The following is a 20045-nucleotide window of genomic DNA, read 5'->3' as shown; positions in this document are numbered from 1 at the left end:
TCGACTCTACGCCAGTGGGAGTTCAGCCTAGGCTACCACACAAATTGTTAAACCAATTTCAAAGTACTGAAAAAAGAAAACTCAATCACTATTTGCTATACAAAACCGTGAGAACAAACATCGCTTCAAGTAAGTACTCTTGGCTTGCCAGATGGTAAAAAAACTGTAAACCGAAATGATACAGTTACAAATTATTGTGCCGTGGAAATTACCAATTCAATGCAAAATTGAACGCTTTGAAGACTCTTTGTGGGGCCGATTTTATTTGGAATAAATTAATTAAGGCGATTTAAGTCGATTTTCCGAAGACGACAGCAGCACACCGTTTAAATTTTGATTTCGTACATCGCTGTCCGTTATTGTCGTGTTCGAAGCAAACATTTACCTGAGCACTTATTATTTAAAGAAACAAATTGTTTCAAAATTTGAAGGTTCAGTTAACAATATCAAAAACTATAGTAAGAAGTTAATCTTATTTTACTAATATAAGTGTCCTGGTGACTTGTAGTGTCGTTGTTAAGTCTTTAAAAAGCACCAGCTCCTTCAAAATACTCAACGTGTCCTAAAATTAATAATACCCCTATGTGCCTTAAATGTATGTTTTGTGGAGAAAAAATTAAATTAAGTTTGATGATATTCATTTATTTAAAAAAAAAAGAAAATATTTAAGACAAAAAAGTCGTTAAAACGTACTACAAAAATCTGCAACAACACGTATCTTATAAAGAGTAATTTTTTTCAGGAGATGGCAAAAATGTCTATTTATTTTAAATTTCTATCAAGGTTGTTAATTTGGATGCGTTACTTTAAGAATAGGTGAAAGCCAGCAGTGTGTAAATATGAAGGAAATGTGATGTGAAATCAACCTGCAAAATTTATATATACAATGCATTTTTTTGCATTTCAGTTACTTTGTGCTTTAAGATACGAATTTGAGAAAGTAAGGCGACGATAAGGTCCGCTGGTTCGTCCCGTAGCTCTGTTGGGAGAGCGTTACCCATGGTATGGCGAAGTAGCTGGTTCGAAGGAATCTTTATTCTATTAACCTCAACGAAATAGTTCCAAACAAGGCTTGTGTTTAGTTTCATAGTTACACACTTAACACAAAACTACTAAAAGCCTACCTACCACCGCCGGATCCAACGCGGATGTTACAAGCTTCCATTAAAAGTTCCGTTGTGAAAAGTGTGCGGAACTTCCGCAGTTGCGGAAGCAGAAGCAGAGGTCTATTGCATCATTAACTGACAGTCAACCGTGACCACGCGACCTGGGGTTTGACCACTATGGATGACTTAAAGGAATACTTTCGAAGTTCGTCAACGTCACGTCTGTTGGTCATCCATAGTGGGAAAATGGTCGTAACTACGTATTTCGTGCTTCGAGAGTAAAGGGCCCTCTGTAAAGGACCCGAAACGTTGGTTTATTAAAAAAAAAAACTCATTTAAGAGATCTAGATTCGAAAAAATAATTTCACTTCCAATGTGACGATCTAACGATGCAAAAACCTAAGAAATCGGTATGGACAGAACATTTTAATACTTATTTAAGGTAGCGGAACAATAAACTTGTACACTTGTCTATTCGATCAATTGAACTTTGAATGTCATTCAGCCACTGAGACACAAAGTATAAGAACGAGTTGAAGCGTAATCATCACGTTCGCAATAACGATGTTTTCCACTGCATTTATTATGTACTCGCGCTTTCTACGCGCAACTCGCTAGGTGCACTATTGTTGAAGTTTCTATTTGAGTTTCTCGAGAAACTCGAACTACTACGGAATTTCACTGCCATGTTGTTAACAGGACATCTTGAGTGAGATTTTATGTGTTCTCAGTTTGTGTTGACATTTGTAAAATGAAACTACTTTTTTGGACCTAAAATCGCGTATATTTGTTTTTCAAAATGAAGACCAAAAAACTCTTTACAGTTATCCTGTGAGTCAGTTGCGCCCATGAGACCGAAATGTTAGTTTGTTGAAAAAAAAACAAATATACGTTATTTTATAAAGGAATTGTTTCATTTCCAATGTGGATCGAGGAAACCCGACAACTCTATATTTTTTATACAACATAAGGCATAATAATAAGACCTATGTATACCGAAATATATATTTCTGTCAAAATATTTACCATAAAATTTCTTATTGTGTATGTTTATAATAATATCATTATCACATATTATTCACAGAAGATAATTTTAGACAAAAAACAATCAGAACTGTTGTTTTCGTACGCAAAAGACTTTGCTGCAGACAGATTTGTATGTACTTTTAACAGTACCTTTTTATGACTCAGAGCTTTTCTGCCGCCATGAGTATTTAGTTGGACACCATCTCAATGGTTTGACACCATGCACTGGGAAGCAATCTCGAATTTCGAAGGGAATTCCACCAGTTTCTAACCAGGAATTTACTATGCATGGAGTCTATGTTAGAGGAGCCGGCTCGGACTCGTTTTCATTTGTGCTTTATAATAAGTTTTATGAAATATCTTTTAAAATCCAGTATAGCCAAGAGAAGCAGGAACTAGGAATGAATGCTTTGAAATCTAGAATTCACACTTTATTAAAGTTTTCAACAAAGTAATGTATTTCGAGCCAGTGCTCGATCCGGGGAAAAATAGTTTCATTTCATTGGAAACACAATATCATTTTCAATGAAATGAAAATATGTTTTCCTGGATATATGTATTATATATATGTTTTTTTCTTTTCAAGCAAAGAAACGTTCCAGACTCTTTACAGATATTATGTTTCTGGCTGTACAAATATACTTGGTTTTCGATTCCGATTAGGTTGTTTAGATATCCTAACCCATCGTCGACATACATTTTTATTATACAATTTTATTGATAATTATACAGGATAATTTATTACCTATTTCTAACGTCAAGCAGTGATTTTGAAAGTTGTTAGTGAAATTACAGGCACATGGGATGGGTGGTGGGCGCAGTCAGAACTCTGAGTGGTACTGCAACTATTATGGACAGGTATTGCGCTTACCACCAGGCGAACGACTTGTTCATCCCGTCTCTTGGTGTCATAAAAAAGTCAGTCAAGTTCAAAAATATGAGTAATCTTCGACCTCTTTTTACTAATAGGCGATGTCTTTTAGGACTTCGCCAGTATCGAGTTTTCTGCTAAGTAATTTTAGAGGCTTCTGCAGGTTTTGCTACTCAATGAATATTTTTAGGAGTAACTATGTGAGAGAGTACAAGTTTTAGTTTTATTCAATTTTGAATTTCGATATTGCATAACTTTTGTTATCTTGAGAAGAACATATTCAAACTAATGTTATACATGCGAAAGTAACTGTCTATCTATTACGTTTTCATACCTAAACCGCTGAACCAATTATGGTGAACCAATCATTTCTCAAGTAAGGGATCTGAAAATTCTTGTTTAAGATTTTTGTAGGAAATAAACAATGTTGCTGAGTTTTTGACCGATTACCCCACACGGTACAATAGAGGATGGTTTGAATATTTGTTCTTAGTAAAGTCTAAAGTAGTAGTAGCTAAAAATCTAACTAATTTATTTATTTTTGCATTAAATCGAAATCTGACAAATTATCAAAAGTCATGGAAAAAAGATTTCAATTTTTTAAATTAAATGTCAGAATGTTTCACCACCACGATGTTCATTATTTTTTTGCGAAATTACTCTATTAGTTTGTTATAATTATTAATACAAATTACACTTAGAAAAAATTCCTTGGATCCGGCCAGAAACAAAAGATGTTGTTTATGATGTTAGTAATCTAGTTCTTCAAAATTGTAAGTATTTTAAAACTAACCCTGCAGATAAAATTGATGATAAAACGCGCGCAAATTATAATATTATGTTATTGCTAGTTAGATAAGCACTACCCTATAGGATAATTAAACAAAAGCAATATGAATTGAATCAGAAAATCAAAATCAAATTCGAATACGATCCCAATAAGTTCATAAAACAATTTCACATCATCAATTAGAAATAAAATCTGTGGTCAGTAATTAAAAATGTCATAATTAAAATTAATTTTATAAGGCACTTTGTTTACATCAAAGGACTTACCGAAATCGCTATCCTTTTAACGAAAACGACGAAAACAAGTTTAAAGCCGGTATGGTTTATGCTCTAGCTAGAAAGAGATGTCTATATTTGTGGCTGCTTTACTTCAATGGGCAGATCTCAGCCCCTCCAATATCGCCGGCGCATGTTTTGGTAGAGCGCTCGGGTGACAAAATTTTAATTCACTGGAGGAACGAGAAGTATTGAAAAAAATGTAAATGTTACCCTGGTGGTAATAACGTCAAGTTTTTATAACAGTTTCCACTATTATATTGAACATCAAAAATATTGATATTGTAATATGTCGTGAGTAATTCTACCGTCCCCAACCCGCATTGGACTAGCGTGTTTTAATAAATGATATTTAGGATACATATACATTGTACGGAAGATAATTATTATATTGTACCTACTATTCAATTATACTATGTTTCACAATATTCCGTATATTTGTAAAAGTCGCATAAGCGAACAAAAATTTATCGATTTCCCGAACCACAATCCATATTGTGGACGCATGCTTGTTCTACACACAACACACACGCGCAAGTGGGAGTATACCATGTGCACTCACGCACACATTACCATAGAGCCCTCAACACGAAGCCTCCTCGCTGAAGCTCACCCACACCACCACAGCACACCCTGTCCGTACGAACACAGCGGCACTCTCAGTCCACTACACAACCTCCTCTACTGCACTCACGCGCAGAAAAAAAAGATAACGCGATCTATCGATCTTTTTTCCAATCGAAAAAACAACGCCGTCTGATAGGCTTCATGGCTATAGTCGGATAAGCCTGACGTCGACCATCGAACGCGTCGGTCGAAACATTTATTTCGATCACAATATTTATGACATTGTAATTAATTGAACATGTCATTTTAATTATGTAAATACAAATGGGTGATAATCAATTTAAATTATGTGCTTCATTCTCGTCCGCTTAATTTAATGTAAACAGATATTTATCATTATTTGTGACGTTTTTACGGTGCTAATGTTTTGATGGTACGAGCTTTTTAGTTTTTGTTGAAAGATAGTCGGCAGTGAGACAGTAAAATGGTCTGCCTCAGTGGAACCTATCGTAGTTAAATGTGAATGTTCGTTGATGGAAACATTGTATCATACCATTATGGAACGACACCAAAATGGTATGGATGTGTGGGTAGGTAAGGATATTAAGTAATTATTACTTTAAATGTATTTATTAACCTTAATTTGCTTCAAATTAAATCAACTATGAAACACTTCTTTAAAAGGAGCAAATTAAGTCCACGTAAACTTGTGAAATCTTTGCATTAACATTTCTAGTTTTGTACTGAGTACGTAATAAAAAGAGATCCGTATAAGTACTTTACAAGCTCTCTTCTTCTTTTGCTCCTTGTTCTTGAATAGGAAAAATAAACAAAAATATTTAAAAGACTAAACTGTACATTGGAAATTTTCATGTGGCATTTACAAAGCAAAATGTATTGAAAACGTTGATCTTGATAATACCCTGATGGATTGCTGCAAAAAAAATGAAATCAAAAGGTTATCCGTTCGCGTGGTTAGTACAATAATGGATTAAAATATTCTGTTACGACTAAAAATACATATTTTTCAAGCTGTTTTCTTATCATCCAATTCAAAATAAACTAATCCATTAAAGCTCATAAAATTGTCAACGAATTTTATCTGACACTAATTCAATCGTGTGATGTCGTTGTGTCCTCAATCATACAGTTTCTTTTACCTTGTTTTACTTTTCAATGGCAGTCATTAAATTGGCTTTGTATAAACCATTACAACACTCATATAGCAATCAGAAAAAAACCCACTCATCCGCCTCTAAAAACGGGTGACCGACTGACAAAAATACGTGTGGAGGACAAAACGTTTTCGTCCTCGTTTTCATCTTCGTCCCTGCAGATCGTAGTAAAAATTAGAAAAACAGTCCCGTATGTTTCGACATGTATTTTAACTATAGTAACCCTCCGTATCAACCTCTTGGTTATGCAGGAAGAGCACTATAACTTGTGCAAGCACAGACACCTTATAAGTTCAGGTCTTCTGACCCCGGATCAGCTCGTATACAGGGTCGTCACAGATCGTTGTCACGAACTTCTTCCGGTTCTCCGGGCCCCGGGTGCACGTACAATACCCTCCCTACTTTCCAGATAGGTGCCGGAACTGTTGGCACGCTCACTTCCCGTTGTGTATTGCACAACTAACAGTTGCCACCGCTAAGCCGTTGACTCTAAAATCCACTACAAAATCTCGTTTTTGGTGGCGGAGCTGAAATTAGAAGAACAATTAAATCAATCACTTTAAAAAAATCTCCAGGACAGGGAAGAGTTAATCAGCTCGGCGGACTGTTCATCAACGGGCGGCCCCTGCCGAACCACATAAGACTAAAGATTGTAGAGATGGCGGCGGCGGGGGTGCGACCCTGTGTCATCTCGAGGCAACTGCGCGTCTCCCACGGCTGCGTCTCCAAGATCCTCAATCGGTACCAGGTGAGACACGTTTTATGTAATCATAAAAATAAGTGAGTTGATTTGTTGCATATCATGATTTTGGACACGTAATGAAGGGCAATAGATACCGGATTCTCCAACTAATAATACAGGGGAAAATCCAAGAAAAACAGTTTAAATCGGTTAAGGAAAAGTAGGTGAAATTCAATAAACCTGTCCCCTTTGTCCTCTAATTTGCTACCCTTAGAGGTGAAATATTTACTTTAATGGAACCACTTCTGAGACAAGTCCATTCCAACAAAAACGAATCATCGAAATCGGTTCAGAAATGTCAGAGTAGTCGCGTAACTTACACACAAATAAAAACACAAACGGATTGAGAAGCTCCTCCATTTGTCAAGTCGGTTAAATAGTACTGTCGAATTCGAATATCGAATTTGTACAAATTCTACTGCACTATGCAAAATAGTACCGTCGTATTCTAAATATTACACACTCATTCGGCATGTGTACATTTTTTTTTGTTCTAAAACTCAAAAACTAACTCCCGAAATTACTTCTAAAAATCTACCTCAAATAAAACCAATGTTATGTAAAACATTCGTCTCGATTTTAACGCCCTATCACAATTTCAGAATATGTGTACTGCCTAAAGGAGACGTAAATCAGCTACGAAGTTTAATTTGCCTCTTTGTGCAGCTGCCTAAAACGGATCTACGGTTATTATATTTACTAAGTCGAAATTCAAACAGGAGACCGCATTGTTGCAACCATGATATTACAAGTTCAAAGAAATAAATTTTCTTAACAAGTGTTTTATACTTTTTGCCATCAATGATTAAATTTACACTTTTATGTAAAGTTATGAAACACGTATAGAATAGCTGCTTCACCAAACTTATTTCGTTTTATGAAATTAGATTGGCACAGCTGTGCCAAATCTAATAAAACATGACACAATAAAGCGAATTGCGGTAGCAAGTTGATATAGAAAAAGTTCAGTCAATTTTGCGTTATCATAAAATGTATTCAGAAATTTTATTTAAGAAAGTATTGTCGGTGGATATGTGAAACTTACAAGAACACTTTTATTCAAAGGATATTCAATCATATTTATATATATTTTTTAATAAATAGATTACATAGTTTAAAAAATATATATATGGTGAACTTACAGGCACATGGGACTTGCCAACTTATGTCTGAGGGTGACAGGCGCAGTGGCAGTGTCTCTCAGATCTTTGCGATTTCAAGCTCTGAGTGGCACTGCAAGTGTTATGGACAGGCGTGTAGCTTACCATCAGTCGCACGACTTGTTCGTCCCGTCACTTGACATTATAAAAAAAGATCATAGCGTGTACCAAATCATTATTACTGCAATAAAGCCGTGGTAGTCTAATGGTTTGACCAACCGCCTCTCAAGCAGACGGTCGCGGGTGCGAATCCGGACTTGTATATCTGAGTTTAGAAATTTATGTGCGAAATTCAATTTGAAATTTACCATGAGCTTTTCGTTGAAGGAAAACGGCGTGATAACACTTGCATACTTCTGCAAAGCAATGTGTGTGAGGTTCCCAATTCGCACTGGGCTCGTGTGGGAACTACACAGCCCAAGCCCTCTCATTTTTTAATTTTTTTTTTGTTTTTTTTTTTAATAACGCACACACTCAACATAGCCCTTCACTAAGGAAACCCTGTGTCCGGCGCGGTAACTGTTCGGCCACGGAGGCAGTTATAGGAGGCATTGTGGGTGGAGACCTGTGTCCAACAGTGAGACTTTAAATAGGCAAACTATTTCTACTGTAATGTTGCTACAAAACATTATTGCACAAAATTAATATCTACAATACTATAGTACGGTGTAACGGACTAGAGTCCTCAATTAGACGTCGAAATGCCTATTTTGCAATAATTTATAGTAATCATGACACTCTTGCATTTTTAGTTACCATTCCGTTTAATCAAATCAAATAAAAAAAATATTTCAGACATTGTCCACGTCATGTTAGTTACAGAAAACATACCTTAGTAAAAAAGTTACGAGAAAAAAATAAAAATTATTTATATATTTATTATTTTTATTTTATATTTATTATTATTATACACTAAACCTCTGGAAGCCATGTGTGTGAAGTTCCAGTGCTTAAATGTATCACAGATCTGATACTCCTAGACCAAGCGCATGAGGCTGTTGGAACTGTCACACTGTTTAATAACACCGAAGAATTCATTAGTCTCTTTTCAAACCAATTAACACAACGCGACTTTGGTCGTACTTGCGTTTTTAATGCCAAATTATGCAGCTAATTTAAATTTAATTCAATATTAAGACAGTGATACAAAAAGTTATAAACATATTTTATAATTTATGATGAATAACTTGAAGGAAAAAAATCATTTATATATGTTTGAAGATTAACAAAGTTAAGTTTCTGGAGAAAAGTTTGCAAAGTTTGTTCCAATTTTTAAGTTAGCGTATTTTTAATTGCTGGTGATGTCGCTTTATTCTCTCCATAATAAAAGATGCACAAAATTCGCTATAAACTGTACATTAGTCTTAATAAGTCATACAGTTTCTTGCTGCACTTTTCGATTCTAATTTTGAAAGCAAGGACCTTGTTTGCCCCACTCTTCATTCTGGATCCGCCATTCATACCCTGCTCATTGAAGCCTGAAGGTCCGTTTTCACCAGCCCTCCACAATCTACAATGCGGCCACAATGGTGATTGTTCGCCAGGAAACGTTTAGCTACGCTTCGGTCCGGCCTCTACCACTACTTGTTTATAGGCAGTATTGTAGGACACAGCTGTTTATTGATATCGGGTTTTCGAAAAAACGAAATGATTCTAAAGATAATTTCATAAATTGAAATCTCTAAAATCAGATATGTTTAATTCCGTTATATTCCGTAAACCACAAGTTATTCTAGATCGGACGCCGGACCTTTGTATCTAGTTACTGATTTTTTATATAACAATTTCTTCTTATCCAATCGAAGGCATAACTATAGTGCTTATCATCGTGGTGTAAGGATTTGCCAATCGACGCAACATACTCACTGATTGTTGCACAGGGTGCGCCAGGCACCATAAAAGGAATGGTACTTCGTGCGAAGAGACTCCTTTCGTGTACCACATATAACAACTGAACAATCATATTAATCAATAAATATCAATATTACACTAATGACAACCATGCGATGAAGAAGGTTCTAAAATCTCTCACTAGATGTCACTAACGGCACAGAATGCTGGAAAAATTCTGTACAAAGATCTTTAACAAAAACACATAAGTGAATTTCGACAACTCGATAACTTGACCTGTAGCTTAGTTGGTTAGAGCAGTGCTACGGTGCAGCGTTTTCATGGATTCAAGTCCCATCGGGTCGGATATTTTTTTCTGTGTGTTCGACCTTTGTATTTCTAATCACAACAAAACTAGTGGATGTATTTTACAAAAAAATCTCAATTTCTCATTTTGTTTAACGATAATTTTATTTGTTTTTGTTAAAGTTGTGCTACATTACACCTCATGCCAAGGTATAGGATCCCTTACACGTTTTGCTATTTCATCAATAATAGGTCTTATAATTGTGAACACCACAAATATAAATTTGACAAAACTATTTACTGTCCAGGAGACGGGGTCCATAAGACCTGGCGTGATCGGCGGCTCCAAACCGAGGGTGGCGACTCCCGAGGTGGAGGCGAGGATAGAAGAGCTGAAGCGGCAGAATCCGGGCATATTCTCTTGGGAGATACGTGAAAAGCTAATCAAGGTAACAGCATTTTTGCTCAGACTTTTATTTAAAACATTTTCTGTTTCTGCTTGTTCAAAGTCTCAAAAAACCAATTCTAAAGCAAAAATGTTGAAATCTCAGGAGAATATCTCCACTATTCGCTAAATAACATAAACCACTTTCAACACTTGTAATAAACATAAAGATCGTTTTAATTAAGGATCCTATCGCCGTCTCAACATTTAATAACATCAACGAATATTTGTTGTCACTGTTATAGATGCAGCTAAACACTGTCACCTCATACACATAATTCCTGTCTCGTGTCAGTATTACTAGAACATATTTCGTAGCAGTAGAACTCCTTGCGAAAGAGTTCGTCCAGGATAGGCCATGTTACCTAATTCTACAGCCAAGCAGTAATTTGGGCATTACTGCGTTCAGGTTTTGAAAGATAAGAGCCTTTGCACACTACGTCCGATTTGTATCTGTTAGGAATCCAGGAAATGACGGTCCGCAATGTCACAGGAATCAATTTATCTCTAGTATATATATATATATAGTAATTTATGTACAAACGATATTCGTATTTCCTCGGACAAGTGTACAAGCGTGTGTATGTGTAAGTGTACAAGCGACATCCGAAATGGATCCGAGTTTTCTACATTTGTATAGTCTCGGCTTCGGAACGAATACGCATCGGATGCCTTAATCAGATGACTTAAGAGCGCTGGTGAAACAACAGACACGTGGGACTTGTCAATTTATGTCTCAGGGTGATGGGCACAGTGGCAGTTTCCCTGAGATTGTTGTGATTTACAGCTCTAAATGGCACTGTAATTGTTAAGGACAGGCGTGTCGCGGACAGTCGGTATCATAACTAAAACTAAATCAAAATGCGACTCTCCCCTATAAAGTCAATAGTGATTTTCACTTAATCCAATTTTGTCTCGTTTTCATTCATTATTATTTTCTTCTCGTCAGAAAAATTCTCAAAATACTTATAAAACTCTACCGCCAACAAAATACCTTAGTCCGTCAAATGTCCTGTTTGTCACGAACTACCAACTGCGTCTTGATTAAAGCCAAATAACAATTTTCCTTTCTTTGCATTATACCACGGAAGATTGTTGGGTATTTACATTAAAGTACAATTCCAAATTTTTTATGTCTTAGCTGCATAACATTTTTTTAATAGCAAGGGATAATAAAAAAAATACAGTACAGTACAAATAATCGTTATGGCACGCAAGAACAAATACATAAAAAAAGACAGGTACTACAGGTGATCTTATTGCTATTTAGCTATTTTTTCCAGGCATCCTCCGGGTTGCAGGATAAACTTATAAACTTAATATTTATTTATTTATTTCCATATTGCACGTATACATTAAAAATGCCTTATAATAAAATTTAGTATGGTACTTGACCCAGTCAGCAGATACTTAAAAACGAATTATTACACTTTATATTTAATTATTAACTGTGATTAAGGCGATATGAATTTAATAAACGTATTTGCCAAATAAAAATTAACAAAATAAATTGTAAAATACATCTATGTTTTAATTATAACATTCAACCTGTGCATAATTATAGCAGTTGTTTTTAGAAACAACATATATTCATAATATGGTCATATCAAAATATAAAATGTCTCTTTATATCTTTTTTTCCATTTAGTTTTATGCCCAACTCAATTTCTAAACACAAATAGTTGAACTGTGAGGACATTATATACCAAACGAGGCCTTAAATGAATTAAGAAAATTAAATAACGTCAATTTATTTGCTAAAAAAAACCACTTAGTATTGTGAAATATCCATTTCGGAGCAGCGTACCGCCGCGCCGCCCGTCTAGCTTTTGTGGATTCAATTTAAGTGTTTGCATAAACATTTAAGCCGTAAATTGACTCGAAAAGAGGAGAAGCCATTTTTGTTTAGTCTTTTCACTTAGATACTATGTAAAAAACGCGAAGTCATATTTTGTAGTAGCAGTAGAGCTAATTGTGCTTACCTATTTCTTTTTTGAAGCAATCCCGGGTGTACTAATTAACTGGTGTGGATGTATATAAATCTGATTATCACTTCTGACATTTATTGTATTTTAGTAGTAATAGAGCCATCGAGTATATAGTAAAGTTCTTTGTGCCAGAGTACGTCCAGGGAAGTACTGCCACCTTACCTATTTCTGCCGCCAAGCAGTAATGTGAGCATTACTGTGTTCCGGTTTTGAAGGGTAGGGGTACTGGTGAAATTACAGGCAAATGGGACTTTTCTACTTATGTCTCAGGGCGATAGGCGCAGTGGCAGTGCCCCTCAGATCTTTGCAATTTAAAGTTTTGAGCGGCACTTCAACTGTCACGGCCAGGCGTGTCGCTTACCATCAAGCGCGCGACTTGTTTGTCCCGTCACTTGGTATAAAAAAACTATCTAATATTAATAATATCTTTTATGATCTTTAAATAATTCTTTATTCAAATAAGTTCAGAAACATATTGCTTTCATTGTTTTAAGCAATCTGAAACACAAAAAGCGTAATTATTTTTAACACCAATAGCAAATCGAATTACGAAAGCAGCCAGTGTTTTAAAATTAGAACGATAGTTTTTACAGTCGCCAAAACCGTAGGCGGTCTCCAATCAGCCAGATAATTTAAGCAAGAGCTACAAAAAGGCGCGAGTGTTGTTTTAGTTTTTTTTTTAATGAGGCTGTGAGAGACAATCGTGTATCGTTCCAGGAGGGCGTGTCGGACCCACCCAGCATTTCTTCCATTTCGCGACTACTGCGCGGGGGCTCGAGAGACCCAGATGGAAAGAAAGATTATAGCATTGATGGCATTCTTGGAGGTGAGTTTTTAAACGCTAATTCATTAATACTTAGCTATTTCTTAACAAAACCCACACCCACTGTTGTACATAACTTTTAAATTCGCAGTTTCAATAAATGACTGTTCAAATAACGACATGTGGTTAAGTGTAATGTATATAGATCATTGTAAATTATATCTTGGCAATGTCGTTTTGATTTCAGTTTTATAACTGTTAAAAATGGAACACAAAAGTGATACCTTTATGTCCTTGCAACGGTATCCATGTTTTAAAATAGTCATAACTTTATGATAAAAAAGAATTGACCTGAGAAGTTTGTGGAATTACATCTATTCGTCAAGTTTTATAGAAATCAGTTAAAGGAGATTGGATGAAAATATATTATTTTGTCATCCTTAGAGGTGGAGCATTGTTTTCAAATTTGAATGCGACCCCGACTGAGGTAGGCTTGGTGCCCTCATTTAGGTATCCACTATTTATACTAAGTGCTATAGAAACAGTGGATACCTAAGTGAGGGCACCGACGAAAAAATAATCATCGAATCGAGAGAGAAATCGAGTAACATACCTACACACACAAGGAGACACTCGAATTGAGAACCTCCTCCTTTTTTAAAGTCGGTTAAAATCAAATATACTTATACGATTCCGTTTGGGAAAAAAATTGCATTTCCTATGTGTAACATTCGCCAAAACCTAAGAACTGGAAGTGCATAAAAGATTTGTTTTTATTTTGAGAATATACATAGGTATCTTACGTAATGTTCGTATACGTTGCGTAAAACTCCTGCTTTTTTCTATTACAATGTTCACACAGACATGCCTTCAAAACCGTACTACCTAAAGTAAAAACCTACGTAACGAGCCTGTTAATTATCATTTGCGTGCCTTATCACGAATCTCAAGTAGTTCTTCGTTAATGTTCCCATCAAGAGAAGGACTTCTACAGAATCTGGACAAGAGCGTTCCAAGTGATAATTTTGTAAAGGCTTCAAGAAACGTTATGGGTTTACTTGGAATAAGTTATGTAGTTTAGCAAACGCTCGTTCGCTTAGAAATACTTATAGTCTTGCTTTAGTCGTGAAGTAAAATAATATTAAGAAACGAATTCCGAGACATACACACTTTACACCTACCAAAATTCTTTCCACATTGCGCCGTGCCTCAAAGCCTAATAGCCGCAAAGGAGTGGTATATTTCCGTGTTCAAACACGCTACTATCTCCCCACATGAACCAAAATATTGCACAATAACTTCCCATGCCATTCATGCAATCATTTTGCAAGTTAATAGTTCCTACCTGTCAAAGCTTTCTCACGGGGAGCATTCAAAAAATCAATTTCCGCACACAAATCTTACTCAGTCATTGTTGCCATTTGAAATATTGAAGTTTATTCTCGAGACGTCAAAGGGCGGCGCGTTTTGCGGGCGCGGCCAAACGCCGCCGACAAAGATCACCGCGCTCGCCCGTAGTGCCCCTCGATAGTGCTGAAAACGCGACAATTCACCTAAAATGTTTTGGTTATTCACCTATTGTTGCTTTATCAGTCTATTTTGGTGCAATGTTAATCGTCGCTTTGAGTTACGCCGGTAGGTACTTGTTGCTGTCGGGATTTCCCTTGACGCGCCGCCAATTCTTTTTACAGTGAGTTTTTTTACACGATTGTCTTTTACTTGAGACGGCAGAGTGACAGCTATTGCATTCAAAGAGGAAAATATTAGCAAGATTAAATTGATTTCGCTGATATTGCTTTGCCTTGAAAATACAAAGGCTTTTATTTAATAGTGCTGAAATGGTAACCCCTATTTTCTATAAACAACACCGTCCCCAACATCTATTAAAGATATTTCATAAATTCGTTGACACAAATAACAACCTATTGTGACGAAGCGACGTATAAAATATACGACCACATACAAACATTAACCAAATGGAAACTTTACACAATGTCGGGAGCTTACATACGCCATCAGATACGCATTCGACTTTCACAGTGATTTCATAGCAAAACAAAAGAGTGTGCGATAAAATCTCGCATTTGTTTAATAACATGTGTCGTTAGAATCAACTAATGTCGTGGCTTGACGCGCGGGCGATTACGAACCTCCACGACGACGACGCTTGCCGCAATCGCTCTACGTGACAGCTGTAAGATTTAAGTTATATTTGTACGACTTTAATATTTAAGACACCTGGGAAGTCTGTCTGTTGAATCTTCCTAATTACGACGGTAATCAAGTTTTCTGGTAAAATTGAACGGAAATCTACAAAAATTGTATTATATAGGTAGGTCGTGAGTATGTCACTGTATGGTAAACACAAAATTTATAAACTTTATATTTTTCAGAGAGCTTTAAACGAGTATGCATTATGCAACGTGTAGGTCCAAGTAGGATCCTAATCAATAAGTATAAAAGGAAATCAAACAACAAACATAGCAGTAAAACAATTATCTACAACTCCAAATAATAGATACAACTAAAACAATTTGCAATTTTAATCAAAATACCCGAAACTAAAGCGTGCTGTACTTTCTCTGAGAAATGTGGGTCCATGTAAGGCTTGACTAACGCGGCTGACACGCAAAGCGTCACAACTATTTAGAGGGCATTTATTATCTCGCTTCGTATTCAACACAATTTTGTCTCATCACATCACATTATTCAACGAGGGCCTCCCAGAAAGCCCGACAATCTCCGGAAGTGGCCGAACGCCTCCGTCAAAAGACTCCGAGTGACATTTGAATGAGCCTCAATTAAATATCTCAGCACATTTTCTTTGTGTCTAACGATTATTTTATTTACTTTCTAACAAGTTTCAGGAGTTTTTCTTTTATTGAAAATAGTGTCACCACAAATCTCATGTAAAAAAGTACTCGAAATGATTTTTAAAAAAGTCCCCTTTTATAAACAATCCAAGTCACCGAATCAACAAATTATTAAGGAGGTATAAATGTTGATAGTTACAAATCACTAGAATTCGATCGTTTTATTTCTAAAGTATCAACTCTTTTAGATCTACTCTAGTACGAAGGTATTGCCATCCATCTTAAATGTAAGAGTTGTTTTATTTATTCCTACTTCAATGTACTTAAACTGCAGAACTTAGAGAACATTATTCAATAAAATAAAGAATAAATTCAACTCAAATAAAACCGGCAGTTTTAGTACGCCCCCATATTGGAGCGCAGACGTGCTAATCCGGCCATCTGTTAAAATCTGAACAACCCGCTGAAACAAAGGCCAGCCCGCTCGTTTTAATGAACCCAGATTATGAAGGTGTTAAACCGCCGTCGCTGCTCTTTCAACTTCCAAATTATGACTTTTGAGCCGCGCCGCGGTCTTCACGGGGTCACATTTCGGCAATCGCCAAAGTTTCTCTTGCTCCCTTCTACATGCACTCCGCGTATAATTCCTTCACCTTTCTTCGGATAAAAAATCCCTTATAGTTTTTCTTTAACACTTTTAAACTCAACGACAACAATGAAAGTGAACTTTACGACGAGATTTTTAAAGCTTTGAATGCCTTTTCTCTTTGTATTTTCGATATATTTAAGTCATTTAGTCTCATACGTTATGATCAGGACTCGGAACAAAAAAGGCTAAATAAATCTGTCCCTGTCTCGGGCCAGGGAATTTGAGCAATGTAAATCATTTTATTACAATGCACGTTTTTTATTTGGTGTCGCAACCTTTGTAGTTAGATATTATGTTCTCTCGCGCAGTACAATGTCTCTTCCTATGCACCTATAGTTTATTTCCGTCGCGTGCATTTTTAATTAAGTTTGATATGAAATTTGCAACACGATATACTGGTGTATATACTGGGTGCCCAATGTTAAAAGCTTAAAAGTTTTGTATATTTCGCAATGAGAAAATCTATATATGAAAGTTGATTAAGCTGATTAAGATTACATCACTAACGATAACTAATATTGGAAAACACAGTAAAAAAATAATAAAGTTGAATATAATTAGTAATGTCCGCATTTTCTATTAGAATGCACCTTGCGTAAAATTGCAATAGAATTGAATTTTGTTAATTCAGGTTTGCACTGTACACCTCATAAATCCAGCACATCAAATATTGAATGGTGCCAAAATGTCACCCGAAGTGCAAAGAGACCGACAAAAGCACCGCCGCACTGGGTGTTCCTTATTCTTCACTATACTGAGCCCCTATTTTTTCATTTCTTTCGATTTTGACTTCTTTCAAAAGACTATTAATATAAGCCGCATTTTTAAGAGCAAAGCTGTGCATTGTTGAGGGTGTTTTTAATCTGTTTCCGTAGGATACCGCTACCGATTTATAAATGAGATCGGTCGACCCGCGAGGCTGGCGGTTCACGATTTAGCCGAATTAATACGTGATGTGGGTTTTCACAAAAAACACTTTGTTAATAAATAACGCGTGTCCCAGAAAATACGATGAAGACAAATTGCAACGGTATCACGTCAAATAAATTATAATCTCGCATCGAGATATCAAATTTTATTATTACTCGTACATTATGCACCGGACCTATGTCCGGTGCAAAATTACAATTGTTAGCTTCCTTAAACCGCAACCACCACAAAGTTATTGAAATAAAAAAGTATGTAGCAACAAGATTGTTAAATAACAATCTTGTTGTTCAAATGTTTAGGAGGATTATCATAGAAATTTTCTGTACAGGTAGGGGATCAGACTCATCTGATATCGACTCCGAACCAGGACTTACGTTGAAGAGAAAGCAGAGACGCTCCCGTACTACATTCACCGGAGAACAATTAGACGCACTAGAGCGGGCTTTTCACAGAACCCAGTACCCGGATGTGTACACCAGAGAAGAACTCGCTCTGCAAACAGGACTGACTGAAGCCAGAATACAGGTATACTCAATTATAGATACTCAATTGTAGATATGTGCACCGCGCCGCCGGCGCTGCCGACGCTTATCTGCGCTGACGCATAAACTTGACTGGCGTAAAATCGATGTTGCGAAAATTTGGTTTATTTTAATAAATTAACACTTTCTTTCTTAATTATTTATTATATTACAATATAACATTTCCATACAATGCAAATGAATTACAGAACGTCTGCATACATCGTATTCATACTACATTTAAATTGAGCGTTTATTTTCAAGTTATATTTTATGAATTAAAAGCAGATCATATTTTTATCAAGCAGATTTATTATTAAATTTTCCAAGAAAACTTCTAATTTACTCTACATAATGTTTTACTAATTATTTTGTTTTAACAATATATTTTTTTATTCAATTAAATTTTATTATTCATTAATAATTGTAATTAGAATGAATTAAAACATTTTAATTAATACTGATCAGAAATAATGTTTGTAAAAATTTCTATTTTTACAAACATTCTTTAAGGTGATTATTATTAATAAACAGTACCTACATACCGCTAAAGTACAAGTTGTAATTAATAGAATGATTGATTTAAACAAAGTTTTAGTGTTTGTCTAAACACCTGAAATATATATGCCACGCCAATTTCACGCCGATCACGCCGCCGAGCCGCCGCCCCGCCGGTCAAAAAACAGTCAGACGCCGTCGCCGACGCTTTTACGATCAGCGCTCATCTCTGCTCAATATACCTCATTCGAATAGTCAACAGTCGACAACACATCAAGCTATACACTTTTATTCGAATATCGCCTCCAGTGCAGCGGAAAAAGATCCGTCAATGTAGCTTGATATGCTGCCGTCTTTACTTCTTTTTTAGATGTACCTTATGGATTCAAGTCAATAGACAGAAAATCATTGATTCGATTATACGAGTACCTTGTCCTTGATCTTAAACAATATATTTTTAGAAGACGTACGTTATCATGGATAAGAATTGCAATAAGTACGGGTTATGCGCATTCATTTGATTAAAAACGAATAGATATTAATAACAGCATGTATTTATTTATTTGTTGTCTTTCAGGTGTGGTTCTCAAACCGAAGAGCACGTCTACGGAAGCACACGGGCTCGAATCCAGCGCCAAGTCTTGCCAGCTACTCCACGTTACCAATGCCTCAGATACCCTGCCCCTACCCGGCTGGTGAAATACCCCCTCTATCTCAACACCACCCTCAACATCCAGACTCCTGGCATCATCAGAAATATGCCAACTATAATCACCTTATGGCACAGTCACAGCATCTGAATCAAGCTTTCCAAAGTGCTGCCTTCCCGAGCACATCTGGATCAACATTCGGACATTTAGTATCCGGAAGTAACGGACCATCGCATAGTCAAATTTTAGATACCACAGTACCAAGAAACGACTATCCTCGCTACACCAGTAACGATGTTTACAATAAGCCTATCAACTATATGCCCAAAGAATCAGAGGGAGAAGATAAAGTAGCCACAGAAGATGCTATAGAACCTAGAGACGATTCTTTCAAAGTGCCTACTGAAGATTACAACAAAACATTACCAAATAGTGAATACCCGAAAGTTCCTACTGATTATTCAAAAGTAGCCGCAGATCCAGGCTCAACTTCCAACTGGAGTCCTTCTCATAATACGTTAAATATGAGCTTGTCGGGATTATCTGGCGAATACAAGTACATAAATGATCCGTATGCGTTTCCAAATATACCTGATCCTTTAACCCAACATAGTTATCCCAATCCACCGAACCCAACAAACAAGTACTGGATTTGATAAAGTTACTTAGGTAATAGATTCACTGTAGGAGAATTAACTTGTTTATATTATTGTATTATATAAATTATATTTTAATAAATGGTTTAAATGCAATGGAAGTCCATTTTGTGAGATAATACCTCTTTAGTGCATTCCGTTAGATAATTAAGTCTATGAAATATTTACCAAACATTTGTAAAAAATAATTTAAGAAAAGTCATTAAATATAGTTATTAAATTTATTATTTACAGTTCTATTATTTATATGTATTCTCAACGTTTTTCCTATGTTATGATGATCA

General features: G+C 35.9%; 1 protein-coding gene across 4 annotated transcripts; it reads left to right on the top strand.

Annotated features, from left to right (window-relative positions):
- The first annotated feature begins 4734 nt into the window (after positions 1–4734).
- LOC113231314 (protein gooseberry-neuro) lies at positions 4735–19968 on the top strand. 4 transcript variants are annotated; one of them, XM_026465585.1, is made up of 6 exons: positions 4735–5225; positions 6386–6558; positions 10160–10297; positions 12999–13107; positions 17765–17961; positions 19033–19968. In XM_026465585.1, the coding sequence occupies exons 1-6, from the start codon at positions 5159–5161 to the stop codon at positions 19759–19761; spliced, it is 1413 nt and encodes a 470-aa protein (XP_026321370.1). In that variant the 5' UTR covers positions 4735–5158; the 3' UTR covers positions 19762–19968. The 4 variants fall into 4 exon arrangements, with proteins under 4 accessions (XP_026321370.1, XP_026321369.1, XP_026321372.1 ...); XM_026465584.1 differs by having other exon boundaries at positions 10157–10297; positions 19033–19963; XM_026465587.1 differs by having other exon boundaries at positions 4735–5229; positions 10157–10297; positions 19033–19959.
- The last annotated feature ends 77 nt before the right edge of the window (positions 19969–20045 follow it).

The sequence above is a fragment of the Hyposmocoma kahamanoa genome, unplaced genomic scaffold (assembly GCF_003589595.1).
Source record: "Hyposmocoma kahamanoa isolate Upper Pololo Valley unplaced genomic scaffold, ASM358959v1 65, whole genome shotgun sequence".
NCBI lineage: Eukaryota > Metazoa > Arthropoda > Insecta > Lepidoptera > Cosmopterigidae > Hyposmocoma > Hyposmocoma kahamanoa.
This window is presented reverse-complemented; position numbering and strand designations above follow the sequence as displayed.

Coding starts and splice junctions, on each gene's coding strand:
- LOC113231314 (XM_026465584.1), top strand. CDS start 5,159: ATGTTCGTTGATGGAAACATTGTATCATACCATTATGGAACGACACCA. Junction 5,226..6,385: donor AAAATGGTATGGATGTGTGG/GTAGGTAAGGAT, acceptor AAAAATCTCCAG/GACAGGGAAGAGTTAATCAG. Junction 6,559..10,156: donor AGATCCTCAATCGGTACCAG/GTGAGACACGTT, acceptor TTTACTGTCCAG/GAGACGGGGTCCATAAGACC.